Raw genomic sequence first — 18,736 nt, 5'->3', positions numbered from 1 at the left:
TCGCATCTCAATGAACAGTTCCTCTCCCATGACTTCATGGCAAACGGATGGGGGGAAATGGAAACAGCAAGAGACTTTATTTTGGGGGGCTCCAAAATCACTGCAGATGGTGGTGACTGCAGCCATGAAATTAAGACACTTGCTCCTTGGAAGAAAAGCTATGACCAACCTAGACAGCATATTAAAAGGCAGAGACATTACTTGACCAACAAAGGTCCGTCTAGTCAAAGCCATGGTTTTTCCAGTAGTCATGTATGGATGTGAGAGTTGGACTATAAAGAAAGCTGAGCACCGAAGAATTGATGCTTTTCAACTGTGGTGTTGGATAAGACTCTTGAAAGTCCCTTGGACTGCAAGGAGATCCAACCAGTCAATCTTAAAGGAAATCAGTTGTGAATATTCATTGGAAGGACTGATGCTGAAGCTGAAACTCCAGTACTTTGGCCACCTGATTAGAAGAACTGACTCACCAGAAAAGACCCTGATGCTGGGAAAGATTGAAGGTGGGAAGAGAAGGGGATGACAGAGGATGAGATGGTTGGATGGCATCACCGACGTGATGGACATGAGTTTGAGTATGCTCCGGGAGTTGGTGATGGACAGGGAAGCCTGGCGTGCTGCAGTCCATGGGGTCGCAAAGAGTGGGACACGACTGAGTGACTGAACTGACTGACTGACTGTCATCCTTAAGAGCAGGAATGCTTACACATATGTGCTTGGACTCCAATTTTAGAAATGCCACCTACTAGGGGTATACGTTTGGGCAAGACGTTTAACCTCTCTGCTCCCAAGTTTCCTGATCTGTGAAATGAAGGTGCCAGCAGTACCAGGGGGCTGTGAAGACGGAGAGAATTACACTCATGTGGCTCACTTAAAACAGTCATTGTACTAAACACTGGGTAGGTACTGGCTTTTTTTGTTAGCCTTGACTCACCTTTCTTTCACCCCCTTCCATGGCTGGTCTATCAAAACCTTGTGGTTTCTGCCTGAAAAATATATCTCCCATCAGCCCACTTCTCTTCATGCTCACGGTCCTACCCCAACCATTGTGCTCTTTCATGACTATTGCAGTAATCATCTAACAAGACTTTTGCTTCCATTCTTGCCACCCAATAAGCTTGGGAGTGAGCTTTCTAAAGTTCAAAATTGATCACTTTACTCTCTTGCTTTTCAGTAAAACTTTTCCAAATTACAAAAAAATAAATAAAAAGATAAAAAAGATAGTGGTGCATAGAAAATACTCATATACTCATCACCTAGCAGTTGTGTCGGACTCTTTGTGACCTCATTGACTGTAGCCTGCCAGGCTCTTCTTACCATGGGATTCTCCAGGCAAAAATACTGGAGTGGGTTTTCATGCCCTCCTCCAGGGGATCTTCTTGACCCAGGGATTGAACCCAGGTCTCCCACTTTGCATGCGGATTCTTTACCACCTGACCCACCAGGGAAGCCCAACAATACTGGAGTGGGTAGCCTATCTTTCTTCCAGGGGATCTTCCTAACCCAGGAATCAAACTGGAGTCTCCTGCATTGCAGGTGAATTCTTTACCAGCTGAGCTACCAGGGAAGCCCAAGTTCCCTTCTAAATGTTTCAACATGCATCTCCAAGAAATAAGGATATTTTCCTATACCATCAAATTGCTATTATGACCTAACAAAATTGACAATAATCTCTGAATAGCATTTCATACTCAGTTCATATTCAAATGTCTCAAACTGTTTCCAAAAATGCCCTTTTTTCCGCTGTTTTGTTCAAAATAGCAGTCAATCAAAGACCACCATTGCATTTGGTTATATTTCTTAATTCTCTTTAAATTAGCATAAACAGTGCTTTCCTCGCCACCCCCTTCCCCCCATTTTTGACAGTTTCTTGTGGAAGAGATCAGGTCAGGTTTTCTAACTCCTCACCTTCTGGATTTGTCTGACTGCTTCCTCATGATATGTTTCCCTGTATTTCCCCTGTATATATACTGTGCATCCCTTGTATTTCTTGAAAAATAGGAGTTAAGCCTTGATTGGATCAGGTAAAAATATTTTTAAACAAAAAATTCACAGGTGGTGCTATATGATTCCAATTGCATTATTTCAGGAAGTGCATAGTGTCTGGCTGTCTCACTATTAGTGATGCTAAAACTGATCACTGTTTTAAGGTAGAGACAGCCAGATCTCTATGGTAAAGTTACATTTTCCTCCTGTGACCAGTATGGATGCAATCCATCGAAAGATATTTTGGCACTGTGAGAATATCTAGTCCCCCATTGACTTTCCACCTAATGGTTTTGCCATTCATTGATGATCCTTGACTAAAATGGTGATTTTCTATCATTCTTTTAACTGATCGTATTTCCTTTAGCTGACCTTATTTCATAAAGAAGAATTCAGAAGGTAGTTTCTTCTCTTTAACTATTCATTTGCAGAGTAATGAGTTGGTATAACAGTTACTGTCAAGGGTGGCAAATAAGTTTCTAAACATATTTATCACTTTTCTTGTTTGAGCATTACTATGGAAATATGGATTTTTATATATTCAATGTGTATCAGTCAATCACAGTAATATAAAAGTTGTCCTGAAGTAAGTAAGTGAAAGCCTTTTTAAACTGGCTCTTGTTTCCTTTTGAAACATCCTATTAATCACTTAAAGCTTCTTTCCTTGCTTTGTATTATTCCAAGATGTGTTAGTCTTTTTTATTCCTTGCCCTAGACATGGAAGCAGCCATTCCTCCAGAGACTCTGTAGCTTTTAGTAAAAACTGATTTTAGGGACCACAATCTGGGTCCTAGGGGTCATAATGACTGCTGAGATGATTGATGTTGCTTCTAGGCCATTTCATTGCATAGACTTAAGACATAAAGATACACTCACACATACACACACACCTCTCACACACTAATATTTCCAGTTAAAATTTAGCTGTGATTTTTACTGAACTCTTAATTTTATATCTGTATCTCTTTATTATACTGAAAAATTTGGTTTCTAATAACACTAACACAATCATTTATATGTTTGATCCTACAATATGCACACAATAATTTGCAAAGAATATAAATATTATTCTCTTAATAAAACAGTGAATATACCTAAGACTTCAGGTAGTTTATTTTGTCCTTATAACCTCTAGGGTTATGCCATCAAAATACTGTGTTTTAAAGTCATTTGAAATAATTCTTTTGTTTGTTTAGTCATTTTTTTTTACCAATCTGATATATAATTTGGTTTGTTTGTTTTCAGTATTAGGATTTGCTTTTTATTTTTACATACTTTTATTTTTTGAATATGTAAAATATTTGCATTGCTTAAAGATCAAACTCACATAATAAAATATACTCAGGAGAGTCTTCTCTACACCATCCACAATTGCCCCTGCCATCTTTATCACTTCACTCCATTTATTTCCTTTTTTAAAACTTTGTAAATTGTGAAACATAAAAAAACAGAAAAATGCATAAAGCAAAAAGGAACAGCTCAATAAATCATTATGAAGTGAACACCCATGTAATCCAGGTCAAGAAACTGAACATTTCCAGCACCCTAGAAGTCTTATTGCGTACACCAGACATTTCCTGTGATGTGCTCAAAAAAAAAAAAAAAAATGATTCTGTGGTTAAACCAGCTATCATCTTGTTGTTAGAATGAGAGTCTTTATCTTTCAAGTTTCCTGCAACCCAGACAGAAGTGGAACTCTTTCCTTTTGAAGGATAATTTTGCTAGTTATAGAATTCTAGGATGACTGTTATTTTCTTTCAACACACTTAAGATATTATTTCTCTGTCTTCTGGCTTTTATTGCTGCTGTCTTAGAGTCAATTATCAGACTAAATGTTGCTCTTTTGAAAGTAATCCTCTCCTCCACCAAATTCACAGCTGCTTTAAAAATTTTTTTCCTTTTCCTTTGCTTTCCTGCAGTTTCATCATATTTTTTGCTTTAGTTTTAGTTTTTTAAATAGTTTGCTTGAGATTTGTTGGCAATCTTCAATCAGTGGGTTGACATCTTTTAACAGTTCTGGAAATTTTTCAGCCATAATCTTTTAAAATATTGCTTATGTCCTATTCTCTCTCTTCTGTTTCTGGGATTTCAAGTAAATGAACAGTGGACCTCTTCACTGAATTCTCTTGGTTTCTTACCCTTTCTTTCTGCATTTTCCACCCTTTGCCTCTTTGTAGTTTTTGGAGGGAAGGACCAAGTTTCTTGTGACCTATCTTCTGGTACACCAGTTCTGTTTCAGCTGTCTCTAATCTGTTATTTTATCTATTCAATTAATTTAAAATTTGTGTTCTCACATTTTTAAGTTTTAGAATTTTTATTTGATTCTCTTTGTTTTCAAAGAACCAATTTTGAGTTTTATTGATTTCTGTTTATTATTTTCTTGTTTTCAATTTTTTTGATTTCTGCTCTCATTTCTGTTATGTGTTTTCTTCTGCTTGCTTTAAACTTCAATTGCTCTTCTTTCCCTGGTTTCTTAAAGTGTGAACTTGATTTATTGATTTTAGATCATTCTTATTTTCTAATGTATGCATGCAATGCTATAAATTTCCTTCTAAGTACTGCTTTCACTTCATGCCACAAATTGTGACAAATTGCATTTTCCTTTTTGTTTATTTCAAAACATTTTAAAATTTTTCTTGAGATTTCTTCTTTGGCCCATGGATTGCCTAGAAAGGTGTTTTCCAGATTTTGGGGGATTTTCTAGCTATCTTCCTGTTACTGATTTCTAGTTTAAGTCCATTGTGGTTGAAGAATGTATCTTATGATTTCTAGTCTTATAAATTTGTTAAGGTGTGTTTCATGGTGGTCTGTATTGGTGAACAGTCCACATGAGCTTGAGAAAAATGCGTATTCTGCTGCTGTTGGATGGTATATTCTAAATGTTAGAGTGAAAGTGATAGTCACTCAGCGATGTCCAACTCTTTTTGACCCCATGGACATGGAATTTCCCAGGCAAGAATACTGGAGTGGATTGCCATTTCCTTTGCCAAAATCTTGATAAGATCAAATCAAATAACTGTTCTGTTCAGGTCATCTATATCCTTACTGATCTTCTGCTTGCTTGATCTATCAATTTCTGACAGAGGAGTGTTGAGGTCTTCAATTATAAAAGTTAATTTTTCTATTTCTCCTTTCAGTTATATCAGTTTTTGCCTCATGTATTTTGACATGTTTGATTTAAAAAAAAACAAAAACTTCCAATCTTACTTTCTGTGATTTCTAGATCCTTGTCAAAAATTACAATTTGGCATTTATATGCTTAAACTTGGTAAAGCACAGTTGCTTTGCTTTGGAATCATTGGATCGCAGTGGGTCTATTTCTCTTATCTGTTGTGTTGGGCCATGCTAAGTCATTTCATGTGTCCAACTCTTTGTGACCCCATGGATTGTAGCCCGCCAGGTTCCTCTGTCCTTGGGATTTTCCAGGTAAGAACACTGGAGTCTGTTGTCATGCCCTCCTCCAGGGGATCTTCCCAACCCAGGGATGAACTCAGACCTCTTGCATTGCAGGTGGATTCTTTAGCACTGAGCCACCAGGGAAGCCCTATCTATCGTACTGAGTATGGTATTTGAAAAATTATTTGTAGAAATAACTTAAAGTCTTAGAGGATTTTAATTTACTTCTACAGGTGCCTAAAAGCACTACTGATCTGGTATAACCTTAACCTTAATACGTGCTGCAGTCTGAGTAAGGGTCGATTGACTTCATTTTCCCCTTATTCCTAAAGTTTGCTTCTTGGTCCCAGATCAAAACAGAGAACAGTTCTTCCTTTCAAGGGCTTGGACACTAATACCTGCTTCTCTAGCTCCATGGGCTATCTAAATCAGCTTTTTGTCTGCTTCTTAAAATGCAGAATTCCCCCAGGCCAAAGCAACTGTGAACACTGGGTTTACCACCTCTGGATTCTGTTCCTTTCCTGGATCTTGACCTGAGTTTATCACTTTTCAGTCTCTTGCTAGTTTCTTAATGCTTTTAAGAAGATCTTGGATATTTTTCCAGCCAACTTTTAAGGTATATCAGACACCACTTATTGCTCCATTTGGCGTCCTCCTGGGTTACCTTTTAACTTTAGCCATCACTGCAGTCACCACCTACATACAGATGTAAGCTGATACCACTTGACCCACTGGCAAAAACAGTGCAGATCTTTTGTTTTTGGCCTGGGTCCTCTCTGTTACCACAGCTTTAAGTATCCATGGGAATCTGCTTAGACAGTCTCATGCAAGAAAAACCTGAATGTATGAGGAGTTTAGCATCTTACAGTGCAACGTTTGGTCTAATGGAGGTTGGGCCTATAGAATACTCTCCTTTTCTCTATCTCAGAGGACAGTTCTGAGGTGCACTGTACTTGATGCCTAAGAGAGTCCCCACATTTCAACCTTAGCATTCTCTCAGTCTTCATCTTGAAATCTAATCCTAATTTACATGATCCCCAGGTAAGCCCTTACTTCAGGCTTTGATTTGAGGAGGAACCAGATTAAGACAAATTGTCAGCAGGTCGGATAGTGTGAATTACCTAGTGAACTATTACCAGGAGAAGCAGAAATTGAGAAAAAAAATTAAATTTAGGAGATATTGCCAACATCTGTTGGATCATAGAAAAAGCAAGAGAATTCCAGAAAAATATCTACTTCTGCTCCACTGACTATGCTAAAGTCTTTGACTGTGTGGATCACAACAAACTATGGAATATTCTTAAAGAGATAAGAATACCAGACCACCTTACCTGCCTTCTGATAAATCTGTATGCAGATCAAGAAGCAACAGTTAGAACCAGACATGGAACAATGGACTGGCTCCAAATTGGGAAAGGAGTTCATCAAGGTTGTATATTGTCACCTTGCTTATTTAATTTATATGCCAAGTACATCATGCAAAATGCCAGACTGGATGAAGCACAAGCTGGAATCAAGATTGTGGGGAAAAATATCAATAACCTCAGATATGCAGCTGACACCATCCTTATGGCAGAAAGTGAAGAGGAACTAAAGAGCCTCTTGATAAAAGTGAAAGAAGACAGTGTAAAAGCTGGCTTAAATCTCAACATTCAAAAAACTAAGATCACAGCATCTGGTCTCATCACTTCATGGCAAATAGATGGGGATACAAGGAAACAGTGACAGACTTTATCTTCTTGGGCTCCAAAATCATTGCAGATAGTGACTGCAGCCATGAAATTAAAAGACACTTGCTCCTTGGAAGAAAAGCTATGACCAATCTAGACAGCATATTAAAAAAACAGAGACAAAAAAAAAAAAAGCAGAGACATTATTTTGCCAACCAAGGTCCATCTAGTCAAAGTTATGGTTTTTCCAGTAGTCATGTATGGATGTGAGGGTTGGACTCTAAAGAAAGCTGAGCACTGAAGAACTGATGCTTTTGAACTGTGGAGTTGGAGAAGACTCTTGAGAGCCCCTTGGACTGCAAGGAGATCAAACTAATCAATCCTAAAGGAAATCAGTTGTGAATATTCATCGGGAGGACTGATGCTAAAGCTGTAATATTTTGGCCACCTGATGTGAAGAACCGAAATATTGGAAAAGACTCTGATGCTGGGAAACATTGAAGGCAGGAGGAGAAGGGGATGACAGAGGATGAGATGATTGGGTGGCATCACCAAATCGATGGACATGAGTTTGAGCAAGCTCTAGGAGTTTGTGAAGGACAGGAAAGCCTGGTGTGCTGCAGTCCATGGGGTCGCAAAGAGTTGGACACCACTGAGCAACTAAACTGAACTGAACAAAGGAGATATTGTAGTATACTTATATGTTGATGAAAATAATCAGGCATGCAGGTGATAAGTAATGACTTAGGAGAGAATTGCCTTTTTTATGTCCTTGAGTAGGCATTTAGCTTTAAGCTTTAAAAGAACATCCATTTTTCTTCCCTGACCAACCATCCAGATGTCCATTATTCACTGAGACAGAACATCTTTAACAAAAACAAAAGTTATTGGAATTAGTTTCCTATGGCTGGTGAAACAAAGTACCACAAACTGGGGACTTAAATGATAGAAATTTATTGTCTCACAATTCTGGAGGCTAGAAGTCTAGATTCAACATGTTACAAGATTTGGTTCCTTCTTGGGCCATAAGGATCTATTCAGGGCCCCTCTCTTTGGCTTGTTGGTGGCCATCTTCTCCCTGTATCTCTTCTTGTTATCTCCCCTCTATGCATGTCTGTCTCCGATTTCCTCTTTTTATAAGGAAGCTAATCATCCTGGACTAGGGGCCACCCTAATGATCTCATTTTAAATTACTTACATCTATAACATTCTTATTTCCAAATAATGTCATGTTTTGAGGTACGGGAGATTAAGACTTCAGCATATGAATTTTAGAGAGGACAGGATTCAACCCATAAGAGTTGTCAAGGCTTATTAATCTATCCTTCAAAATCTCTCTCTGACATGTCCTTTTTGACTCAAGTTCAGGTCCTTGTGTGGCATGCCACACTATTTCAGCAGTTTCCACCCTTTTCCCAGTCTCTAGTCCATCCTTACACAGAAACGTGAGATTGTTCTTCTTAAGCTCAGCTTGCATGGTGTCAGTCCTTTGCTCAACAGACTTTCAATGGCTTCCCATTTTCTATCAAATTATATCATCCAAATCATATAACCTGCTCCTCTGAAATAAGAACTAAACTTACCTTCCTTTAAAAAAAAAATACCCATCTTTTTCTCCCCATTTTCCTTCTTAGAAAGAAAAAGGGAATGAATAAGGGGGATATATAGGTGAATGGCAGGAGTTGCCCAGTTTAATGAGAATTAGGTACAAATGAATGTGACTGGTCTAGTGTTGGGTTTAGAAACATTTCCTGAACACACCAAATAGAGGCGGAGAGGGAAAAAATAGCAGCATGACCACGACTCTGTGCCATCAAGAACTAGTCACTTAACTTCTCTGGGTTGCTTAATTGGGTGAGATGTGTGGCCAAATTCCAGTTCTTCAGAGAAACAAAATCTTGTTATCTGCCCACGTGCTTACATCTGGGAATGTCAAATGAGTTTGAGAGTACCTTGAAAGTATAAAGCTTTGCAAATAGGACATTCTGGTGTTTGACTGGGCTGACTATGAATGATCAGATCACTCACTCCCCTGTAAGATTTTTAAGCTACCATTACTTTGCAGACAAAGGTCCGTCTAGTCAAAGCTATGGTTTTTCCAGTAGTCATGTATGGATGTGAAAGTTGGACCATAAAGAAAGCTGAGCACTGAAGAACTGATACTTTTGAACTGTGGTGTTGGAGAAGACTCTTGAGACTCCCTTGGACTGCAAGGAGATCCAACCAGTCAATCCTAAAGGAAATCAATCCTGAATATTCCTTGGAGGGACTGATGTTGAGGCTGAAGCTCCAAAACTTTGACTACCTGATGTAAAGAGCCGACTCATTGGAAAAGACCCTGATGCTGGGAAAGATTGAAGGCAGGAGGAGAAGGAGCTGACAGAGGTTGAGATGGTTGGATGGCATCACCAACTCAATAGACATGAGTTTGAGCAAGCTCTGGGAGTTGGTGATGGGCAGGGAAGACTGGGGTGCTGCAGTCCACAGGGTTGAAAAGAGTCAGACATGACTGAGCAACTGAAGAACAACAAGCTACCAGGAGAAACTGGAAAGAGTCAGCAAAATATCATTTAACGTGTGTACACTTTGATTGTAGCACCTGTGTGTTGATTTTTCAGAGCATGAAGAGTAGGGCAGCCCTGGCAGGGGCTATAATACTGGAGGTAGAGACCCTCATAAAACAGCAGAGTCCAGGCCCGTCCTGGTTGGTGATGCCATCCAACCGTCTCAACCTCTGTCGTCCCCTTCTCCTCCTGCCTTCAATCTTTCCTAGCATCAGGGTCTTTTCCAACGACACGGAAGGGTGGGCAACTGGACCAGAGAGCCTGGCTGGATATGTGTAAAGAAGGCTGCCATTCCAGCTGTGGTCCCACCCTGACTGTCCTCACTTGAGGAATGGTCGCTGGAAGGAAAACAAGACAGAAGCACTCTCCAGCAGCACTGGGGAGCTGTGCTCTCCTCACCCCAGTCACTGTTCTGGTCCCACCTCTCACATCCAAACCTGACCCATCCTGCCTCAAGGAAAGTCACAGAGGGTTCACATTAAAGTCACTTTATTGATCCAGGTTTTGATCATCCTGGAACTGCCCCTCTGAAGGGCAATGGGGAGGGCACTGGGGCAAAGAGGCTTCACATGAGGTCTCAGTCGGCGACAAGGTTGTGGCCCACAGTTGGGGGTGACTCAAAGAAGCCCTGAAACCAGAAACAAAGGATCGGAATCAGTACGTGGGGAGGTGGCCCTTCTCTCACCTACTCCTCCTCCAGATGCCTCTATAACAGCCTGATTTGAGTCAGCCCGCAGTGACTCAGCCCATTGATTGAGGGCCTGTCACCTTTACTCCCACACAGAATTCATAGAGCTCTTGTCCCGTGATTTTCCCTTGGGCTTGGGCTAGAGAAAAATGGCAGTGCCTTATTTGCTTTCACAAAAGCTCTCCAACAACTTGTTCTTCAAGGTGGATCTGTCACTCAGCTCTGGCTGTGTGGACCCACCAACCAATCCAGGCTTTGGAAGCCCAGCTGCCATCCTATGAGTGGGAAGTGGTTTCCTAGGAGAGCATGAGGGGCTAAAAGCCCCCAGAGGTGCAGACTGCCTCTGGAGAGCCAGCTCCATAGCCAGCATCCTCGTCTCCCCTAGACCGGGTTGATCAGCTCCTTGCAGGCCTCTCAGTGTTCACTGTCACTCTCCTTATAATCCATCCCCGATATCACTGGAGTGGCTTCTTAATATCAGACCACATCATAATATCCCCCTCCTCAGAATCTCCCAGTCAACTTGCCACTATACTTGGAATCAAACCCAAACTTTCACCAAGATCTACGAGCCACTGTGTGGTCAACCCTGGACCTATTTCTCTAACCTAATCTTCTACCACTGACTTTCCCATCAGACATGCCATGGTATCCTTGTCTCCAGACATTTTCATTGTTTGTTCTCCTCCTGGGAGGCCCTTCCTTCATATCTTCTGTTGGTTACCACCTACTTGTAATTTAGGTCTTAGTCCAAAAAAAAAAAAAAAAAAAAGACTTTTGTCAACGTGGAGAAGTCTGATGTCTAGGGCAGACCCATGCCCACTGCAGTGTCTGAGCAGAAGGAAGGATAAGAGTTGTGCAATGGAAAGGATTAAGAATCAGGAGACCTGGGTCCAGTCTTGGGTCTGCCAATAACCTCCTATGCAGCCCTGAGTAAGTCACTGGGCCAGCCTAGGCCCCAAAGTCTCAAACGTAAAGATAGATGGGAGGGCTAGACAGGTGTTTTCAACCTGGATTCTGAAGAGTTCAAGTCTCCTAAGGAGGTAACCCAGAGCCTTGCCCAGGTGACTTGCCCAGGGTACAAAGTAGAGCAAAGTCAGGAATTGCTGAAGGCTTCTGGACTCTCTCTCCTGTTCATCCAAAGAAGCTTTGCTATCACTTCCTGTATACCAGGGAGTATGTGGAGAAAAGGAGGACCTTTTACTCAATATTGAAAACTCTGCAGTTTCCCATGTCTACTGTAAACTCAATGCCGAAGCATGATTGTATAGATCATCACATCCTTAGAGATGCCTGGAACTTGAATCATGCCCCAGTCTCTTACATGGATGCTCACAAGTAGTCTGAGAAAGGCAGGAAAGTGGGGGTACCCTTCAATTGGGAGAGATCTTTTCTTCAGCTTCTCTGTTCACAGCCCAATACCCATTCTCTCTTTTGCACTTGTCTCCCTCCTTTAAACATGTCCTTGGCAATTCCACCCTCCCCTGAAAAAGCAAGAGCCCCTCACCTTGACTGGGTTGGCCACCTCACGTTTCAGAGCCTTTGAAACCACTTTGGAGGTGAAGCATTGATCTTTGTTCACCTTGACCACTGGGCTCTGTGAGGAGGGAAGCCAGGAGTCAAGAAGGAGGCAGAAAAGGGTGTCAGGGCCGCAGAGAAAAAGAGATAGGACTCAAAGTCAGGGCTTTAGAAGTCTTAAGAAGACACATGAGTCTCACCTTGGGGAACAGGAGTCGAAGTTTCTCCTCTTGCTTGCCCCTAGAAGAGATGAGGATGACAAATGGGACCTAGGCTTGCTAGAACCCCTCTCCTCTGCCTTTGCAGGTGTCACTAATGGCTCATGGAATTTTCTCCTGCAGATCCCAGACAGGACCTCTGAATCATTCACAGAGTGCTCCTGGCAGCTCTTTCCTGCAGTGTGAACACCCATTCCCTCCCTGCTCCATCTCTCCACTGGACAGCATGGGCTGACCATAAGCTTCACACACCTCACCCCCGTGGTTTTGGTGGGGAAGGCTGCTGGCCCACTCCTCACACATGGATCCTCAGGATGGAGTTTGCTGGTGTGACCCATCTTCTGGGTCATCACATCCTGGGTCATATCATCCTTCCAGAACAAACCTGCAGGGTGAAAGGATGTGGCGAATTAATACCTGGGATGCTCTGACTGGCCCACTCCAGGGATCAGGGTAAAGTAAACACTCCCCCTTTCCCTCAAAGTAAGACAAAGGATCACAATTTGTGGAGAGAATTAAATGAGATGTCACATAAAAGTTGCTTAGCACAGTGCCTGGCATGTAATAAATATTCTGCTAGGATTGGGACTGTACTCTTTTCGCTGACTCACTTGATACTATTGTGAGGATTGAATGAGATTACAGATGTGAAGAGTACTGTGAAAACTCTAAGTCAGTGAGTGATTCCCAAACTTCAGGGTACATCGGAATCTTCTGCAAGGCTTGTTAAAACACAGATTGCTGTTCTTCCATCTTAGAGTTCCTGATTCAGGAGGTCTGGGGTGAAGGTCATGAATTAGCATTTTTAACAAGTTTCCTGGTGATGCTCATACTACTGGTCTGAGGATGCACTTTTAGAACATGCTAAGGCATTAAACACATGCTAGGCATCAGTAGTGGGAGTAGTAATATGAATTCTGGCCAGATTTCCTATCTGACTCTTCCCTCATTCATGAAACTCTCCTCTAAGAAAGGGTCAACCATCTGTCTTCAAAGGACTCCCCACTCCCTTCCTCCCTCTTTTGTATTTGTCATACAATTTGTTATGCTTCCTACTCAGAGGCTCAAGTGTGTGCGTGTGTGTGTTTTCCTGGCTGAGAACTTAAAGATTCCTGGTTCTGGAAAAAATCTGCTAGTGCTTGGGGTTGGGGCTAGTCCGAAGGAGTTAGATGCTGTCCTCTTCCAGGCGCTTCTTCTAGAAACCTCTGTTGGGCCCTTCCAGGGTGTTTGAGGGCAAACAGCCTGCCCTTCCAGGTCCATTCCCATTCTGGTCTCTCCCCATTCTCCATGAAATGAACATGACAGAAAGAGTCAAGTAGAGACATTAGGGGAAGAAAGCTGGTTCTCTGATCAAAAGCCCCTCACTATACCCCCGTATATGACAAGCCCCAGCCTTTCTTCTCCAGCTCTTACTCACCATGCGGCACAATCTGCTGGAGTAAAACTTGCAAGTGCTTGAAGACCGGGGTGGTAAATCTTGGGAGGGGCCAGAGCTGCCCCACTCCTACTTGGCTCTGACCATCTGAGGGCAAAAAAGTGGTGTGAGACGGGCTTGACAGAAGCCTTCCAAATTCCAGTTGAAGAAAAGCAGCTTCCTTCCATTATCACCCCTGTGATTCAGGTTCAATGGTCCCTGTCCTCTTCACCTGACTCCCTCCTCCTTCCAGGTCCTCCTTCTTTTTATTTTTCCCTCCACCCATCACAACCTTCCCTGTTTGTTAACCTCTGCACTTCATTCACTTTTGGTACCAAATAAGAGCCAAGTTTACAGGCAAAGAGCAGTCCATGGAGGGTGAGGTAAGCAGACACTCAGAAAGCCACACACATAGAAATGGATAATCAGGTGAATAGGTAGGGCAAGGAAAGCAGGGGAATTGCATTCAGGGAAGGCTTTAAAGCCTGGAGGGGATCGAAGGGGACTGGAGGATGACTCAGTGGTAAAGAATTGTTCCATCCCTGGGTCAGGAAGACCCCCTGGAGGAGGAGATAGCAACCCACTCCTGTATTCTTGCCTGCATAATTCCATGGACAGAGGAGCCTGGTGGGCTATAATCCATGAGGTCGCAAAGAGTTGGACAGAACTGAGTATGTGAGCACGCATGAGCACACACACATGAGGATTGGAGAGGAGTCCTGAAATCTTTAGAGGAAGAAAGTATTGGTATGCATAGGTTTTGAGCATCTAAACCCTTGTCCTGAAAGCTAAAATTTGCCCAACTGGGCATAAGAGAATGTGAGGGGAGCATAATCCCTAATGCTATACACACTTTTTTCATTCCAAGTAGATGGAGTAGGGTTGGAGCCTGTTTTTTTTGTTGTTGTTGTTCTTGTTCTTGTTTGCTTGTTTCTTTGTTTCTTTGGGGGGGGGGGGGTTGTTTGTTTCCGATGGTGGAATTACCGCGATTCATTATGGAAAAGAAATTCTCTTCCCCATTTAAATGGATACTATTATCATTTCCCTGGCCCTGGGAAGGAGGAAAACGTCATACTGAGAAGGAAAATAGCTTCTGGAAGGAGAGATCGTTCTCTGGGGCTGCTTTCCCAGAACCGGCAGGAAAAATGGTGACCCGGACACCCTCAGTCAGACCTACAGGGGCACCTGGCTCTGTCCGCGGTGCTGAGCGGTGGCCAAAGCCTGGCATGGAGGAGGCTCTGAACTGTAAAGGGAGGTAGGCATCCCTAAGAAGCTTGCGGGTCCTACCCTCTCCCCACCCCCACTCCCCTGGCCTCCTCCTACAGGTTTTCCCGAGTCCTCTGCACCGGCCTCTAAACCCAAGAATCGGGCGAGGAGAGCTGGCGCCAGCCTAGGAGTTTGCGGCGTCTGCCCGAAGCTCCGGGTGCTGGAATCCTCGAGTCTGCGCAGTCGGTCTCTGGCTGCTAAATGTGAGTCAGCGATGGTCTACCCGGATGGCGCAGTGAAGGGGGAGGAAGATGGACCTTTTCTGCCTCATCCTCTTTTGCCCCAGTCTAACCCTCCCATTCTTCCCGGAAACTGGATCGCAAACACCAGGCTCCAGGGGCTTACAAAGAAGCCTTGGCTCATCCCTCGGCCCAGTCTTCTCCCTGGTCCGGATACCCGCGGTCCCTGCTCCTGCTGTCCAGAGATCCCGGCCCTTGACTATGCCTGAGCCATAGGAATCTCTTCCTCCGCTCCTCGGCAAGTCTTGCTTCTCTTGTGGCCGCACAGGCCAGTTTTACTTCCCTGTGCCCCTGTGTTTTTCCGTCCTTCTTCTTAATCCCCAATCTTTCCCTGAGTCAGCTTCTCTTAGGTCCATATCCCATACACCGAGACCCACTCCAAGCCTGCGCGTCCTTCTGCGCACTTTTCTTTTCTTACTCCCCAAACACATTGTTTTCCTCCGAAGTTCCTAACCTTGAGGTCCCCAGACCCACTTCTCTCAGAACCGCTCTCTGGCCCTGCCCGCACCCCCCGCCAGGTTTCCTCCTGACCGTGACCACCAACGTCGCTGCAGCCCCCCAGGCGGCTGTTGAGCAGCAGGAAGCAGACGAACAGCCAGAGCCCCCGGAAGCTCCCGGACCACAGCGGGCGCTGCATCCTCCAGGGCTCGCTGCGCTGGTTCACCACCTAAGTCGAAGAGATGGCAGACAGCTGCCAGAGGGACTGCGCAGGGCTGTTGATTCCCACCCGCTGGCTAGCCAGACTGAATCTACACAACCCTCCCTTGGCAGCTGGGCCAATCGCTGGCGGGCCCTGCCGCTGCCTACTCCTATCCAGCCCCTACTTCTCCTACGGGCCCCACAGCGACCCAAACCTACTCCTGGGAGCCCACTCCTCTCTTAATAAAAACAGATCCCAAGGACTACTGCCTCTACTTCCAATCCCAAGGTTGGAGAGAGGGCTTGCGTGTAAAATGCAGGTGTGAAATGTACCTGCCTCATAGGTTTGTTGTGAGGATTAAATATGTACAGCAACTGGATAGCTGGCATTCAATGAAACTAGTCTATTTTGATTTTCCTGATACTTACTTCACCCTTACCTACCTTAAAATCTCCAACCAGGGTACTCTTTTGCCCCCTTCTGATGCCTATGTCAGAAGCTTTCTCTATCTCCTTTATACTTTAATAAAACTTTATTACACACACACACACACACACACACACACACACACAAAGAACCTGGCATCCAGACCTCAACAAGATGGTAATTTTGGTAATTGTGAGGCACTAGCCTGCCATCTTCTCAGTCAGCTGGTTCCGTGATTAAAGTCTCTTCGTTGCCTCAAAAAAAAAAAAAAGAAAAAAAAACTCCAACCATCATGGGTTTAACCTGCTAAACATACGCACAACTATCTTCTCCACATCCACTGCCATCATCCTGGCTCAAACCACTGTACCCATTTTAACAGAGCTATTGCAATAACTAACTACTGAGGTAACTAACTGATCCATAGCTTCCACACTTTCTTAGTTACAGGCTAATATGTGAGCTTCCTAAGCTCTAGACATTTGAATATCTTTTTCATTAAGTTTAAAATTTTATTATGAAAGTTTTCAAATATTAAGCATGAGAAGACTCAAATGAATAAACTTAAAACATGAATATTCTTATCACCCAGACTTAACAGTTATTAAGATTTTGTCACAGTTGCTTCTTTTCCTTGCTGAAGTATTTAAGAGTAATTTACAGACACCATGACATTTCACTCCTAAATAATTTAATATACATCTTTTAGAATTAATGATATTTTTCTATGTAACCACAATACCATTATGATACCTATGATAGGCTGAATAATGAACCCCAAAGATGTCCACGTCTGAATCCCTAAAACGGTGAACATGTTTCTTTACGTAGAAAGCGGGACTTTGCAGGTGTGATTAGCATTAGAAGATGGTTCACTTCAAATGGGGAGAATATCCTGGATTTTCTGAGTGTGTGCAACATCATCGCAAAGGTCTTCGCAGAGAGAAGCAGGAGGGTTAGAGTCAGTAATGGAGGATATAACATTGGGAGCTAGAGGTTGGAGTGATTCAAGAAAGGGGCCACAAGCCAAGGAACGCAAACAGCCTCTGGAAGCTGAAAAGGTAAGATTGTGTTTTCTCCCTTTAAACCTCCAGAAGGAGCAGAGATCCGCTGACATTTATTTTATATTTTACTTATTTTTGGCTCTGCTGGGTCTTGATTACTTCTCGTGGACTTTCCCTAGCTGCAGAGAGTGGGGGTTACTGTCTCGTTGCAGTGCTCAGTTTTCTCATAATGGTAGCCTCTCTTGTTGTGGAGCATTGGCTCTAGGCATATGGACTTCAGTAGTTGTGGCACATGGGCTTCATTGCCCCGTGGCATGTGGAATCTTCCCAGACCAAGGATCAAACTGGTGTCCCCTGAATTGGCAGGCAGAATCTTAACAACTGGACCACCAGGAAGTCCAGACATTTTAATTTTAGACTTCTGACTTCCAGACCTATAAGATAACAAAATTGTTTTGGGGCACTAAGTTTGATTTGCTGTGATTTGTTACACCAGCATTTGGAAATCAACACAATGTCTAAAAATATTTACTATTCCCTAATTAACACAATTCTCTAATACTTTCAGATGCATGTGTGCTCAGTCACATCTAACTCTGCAACCCCATGGACTGTGAGCCCACTAGGCTCCTCTGTCCATGGAATTTTTCAGGCAAGAATATTGGAGTGTGTTGCCATTTCTTTCTCCAGGGACATCTTCCCAACCCAGGGATCGAACCCATGTCTCCTGCATCATCCTGCACTGGCAGGCATATTCTTTATCAGAGAGCCAACTGGGGAGCCCCAATACTTCCAGATACAACTCCTTCAACAGATTAATGTTTCGTGAATATTTTCTACAACTCTGAGCATTTCATTTTAATTTTTTAATAGTGCTTTTTTTTGAAGAGCAAAATGTTTAATTTTGAGGAAATCCAATTTATTAAGTTTATCTTTTATGGCTAAAGCTTTTTTTTGTTCTTGAAAACGTTTGCCTACCCCAAACTCACAAAGATTTTCTTCTAAGTGTTTGGCAGACCACATAAAATCAATCAGAAAGCATTCTCTCTTTTGTTATGCTCTGAAAGAGTTTTGATATTATTTTTTTTAAAGAAAAAATTAAAACTATCTTTATTGACAGATGACATGATCTGGATACAAATTATTTTATTCTTTAAATTTTGTATTAAGGTATAGCCAATTAACAACGTTGTGACAGTTTCAGGTGAACAGAGAAAGGACTCAGCGATACATACACATGTATCCATTCTCCCCCAAACTCCCCTCCTGTTCAGGTGCCACATAACATTAAGCAGAGTTCCATGTATTATACAGTAGATCCTTGCTGGTTATTCATTTTAAATATAGCGGTGTGTATATGTCCACCCCAAACTCCCTAACTATCCCTCCACCCCAACCCTTCCCCCTGGCAACCATGTTTGTCTTCCAAGTCTGTGAGTCTTTTTCTAAGTAAGTTCATTTGTATCTTTTTTTTTTTTTTAGATTCCACACATAAGAGAGGTCATAGGATATTTCTCCTTCTCTGTCTGACTTACTTCACTCAGTATGACAACCTCTAGGTCTATCCATGTTGCTGCAAATGGCATTATTTCATTCTTTTTTATGACTAATAGTCCATTGTATATATGTACCACCTCTTCTCTATCCGTTCCTCTGTCAATGGACATTTAGGTTGCTTCCATGTCTTGGTTATTGTAAACAGTGCTG

The 18,736-nt window shown here is 42.7% G+C and overlaps 1 protein-coding gene across 1 annotated transcript; it reads right to left on the bottom strand.

Moving 5' to 3' along the window:
- Positions 1 to 10,088: 10,088 nt before the first annotated feature.
- On the bottom strand, positions 10,089 to 15,711 carry RESP18 (regulated endocrine specific protein 18). Its single transcript, XM_043910606.1, has 6 exons — positions 15,491 to 15,711; positions 13,458 to 13,562; positions 12,293 to 12,425; positions 12,023 to 12,062; positions 11,812 to 11,901; positions 10,089 to 10,244 (listed from the first exon to the last, which is right to left on the bottom strand). The coding sequence occupies exons 1-6, from the start codon at positions 15,594 to 15,596 to the stop codon at positions 10,194 to 10,196; spliced, it is 525 nt and encodes a 174-aa protein (XP_043766541.1). The 5' UTR covers positions 15,597 to 15,711; the 3' UTR covers positions 10,089 to 10,193.
- Between the last annotated feature and the right edge of the window lie 3,025 nt (positions 15,712 to 18,736).

Source organism: Cervus elaphus, chromosome 8 (genome assembly GCF_910594005.1).
Source record: "Cervus elaphus chromosome 8, mCerEla1.1, whole genome shotgun sequence".
Classification (NCBI taxonomy): domain Eukaryota; kingdom Metazoa; phylum Chordata; class Mammalia; order Artiodactyla; family Cervidae; genus Cervus; species Cervus elaphus.
This window is presented reverse-complemented; position numbering and strand designations above follow the sequence as displayed.

Bases quoted from the DNA above. Each gene is read 5' to 3' on its own strand.
- RESP18 (XM_043910606.1), bottom strand. From the start codon at position 15,596: ATGCAGCGCCCGCTGTGGTCCGGGAGCTTCCGGGGGCTCTGGCTGTTC. The intron at 12,063-12,292 runs GTGTGTGAAGCT...CATCTCTTCTAG, and splicing joins ACCAAAACCACGGGGGTGAG to GGGCAAGCAAGAGGAGAAAC. The intron at 10,245-11,811 runs GTGAGGGGCTCT...TTCTGGTTTCAG, and splicing joins AGGTGGCCAACCCAGTCAAG to GGCTTCTTTGAGTCACCCCC.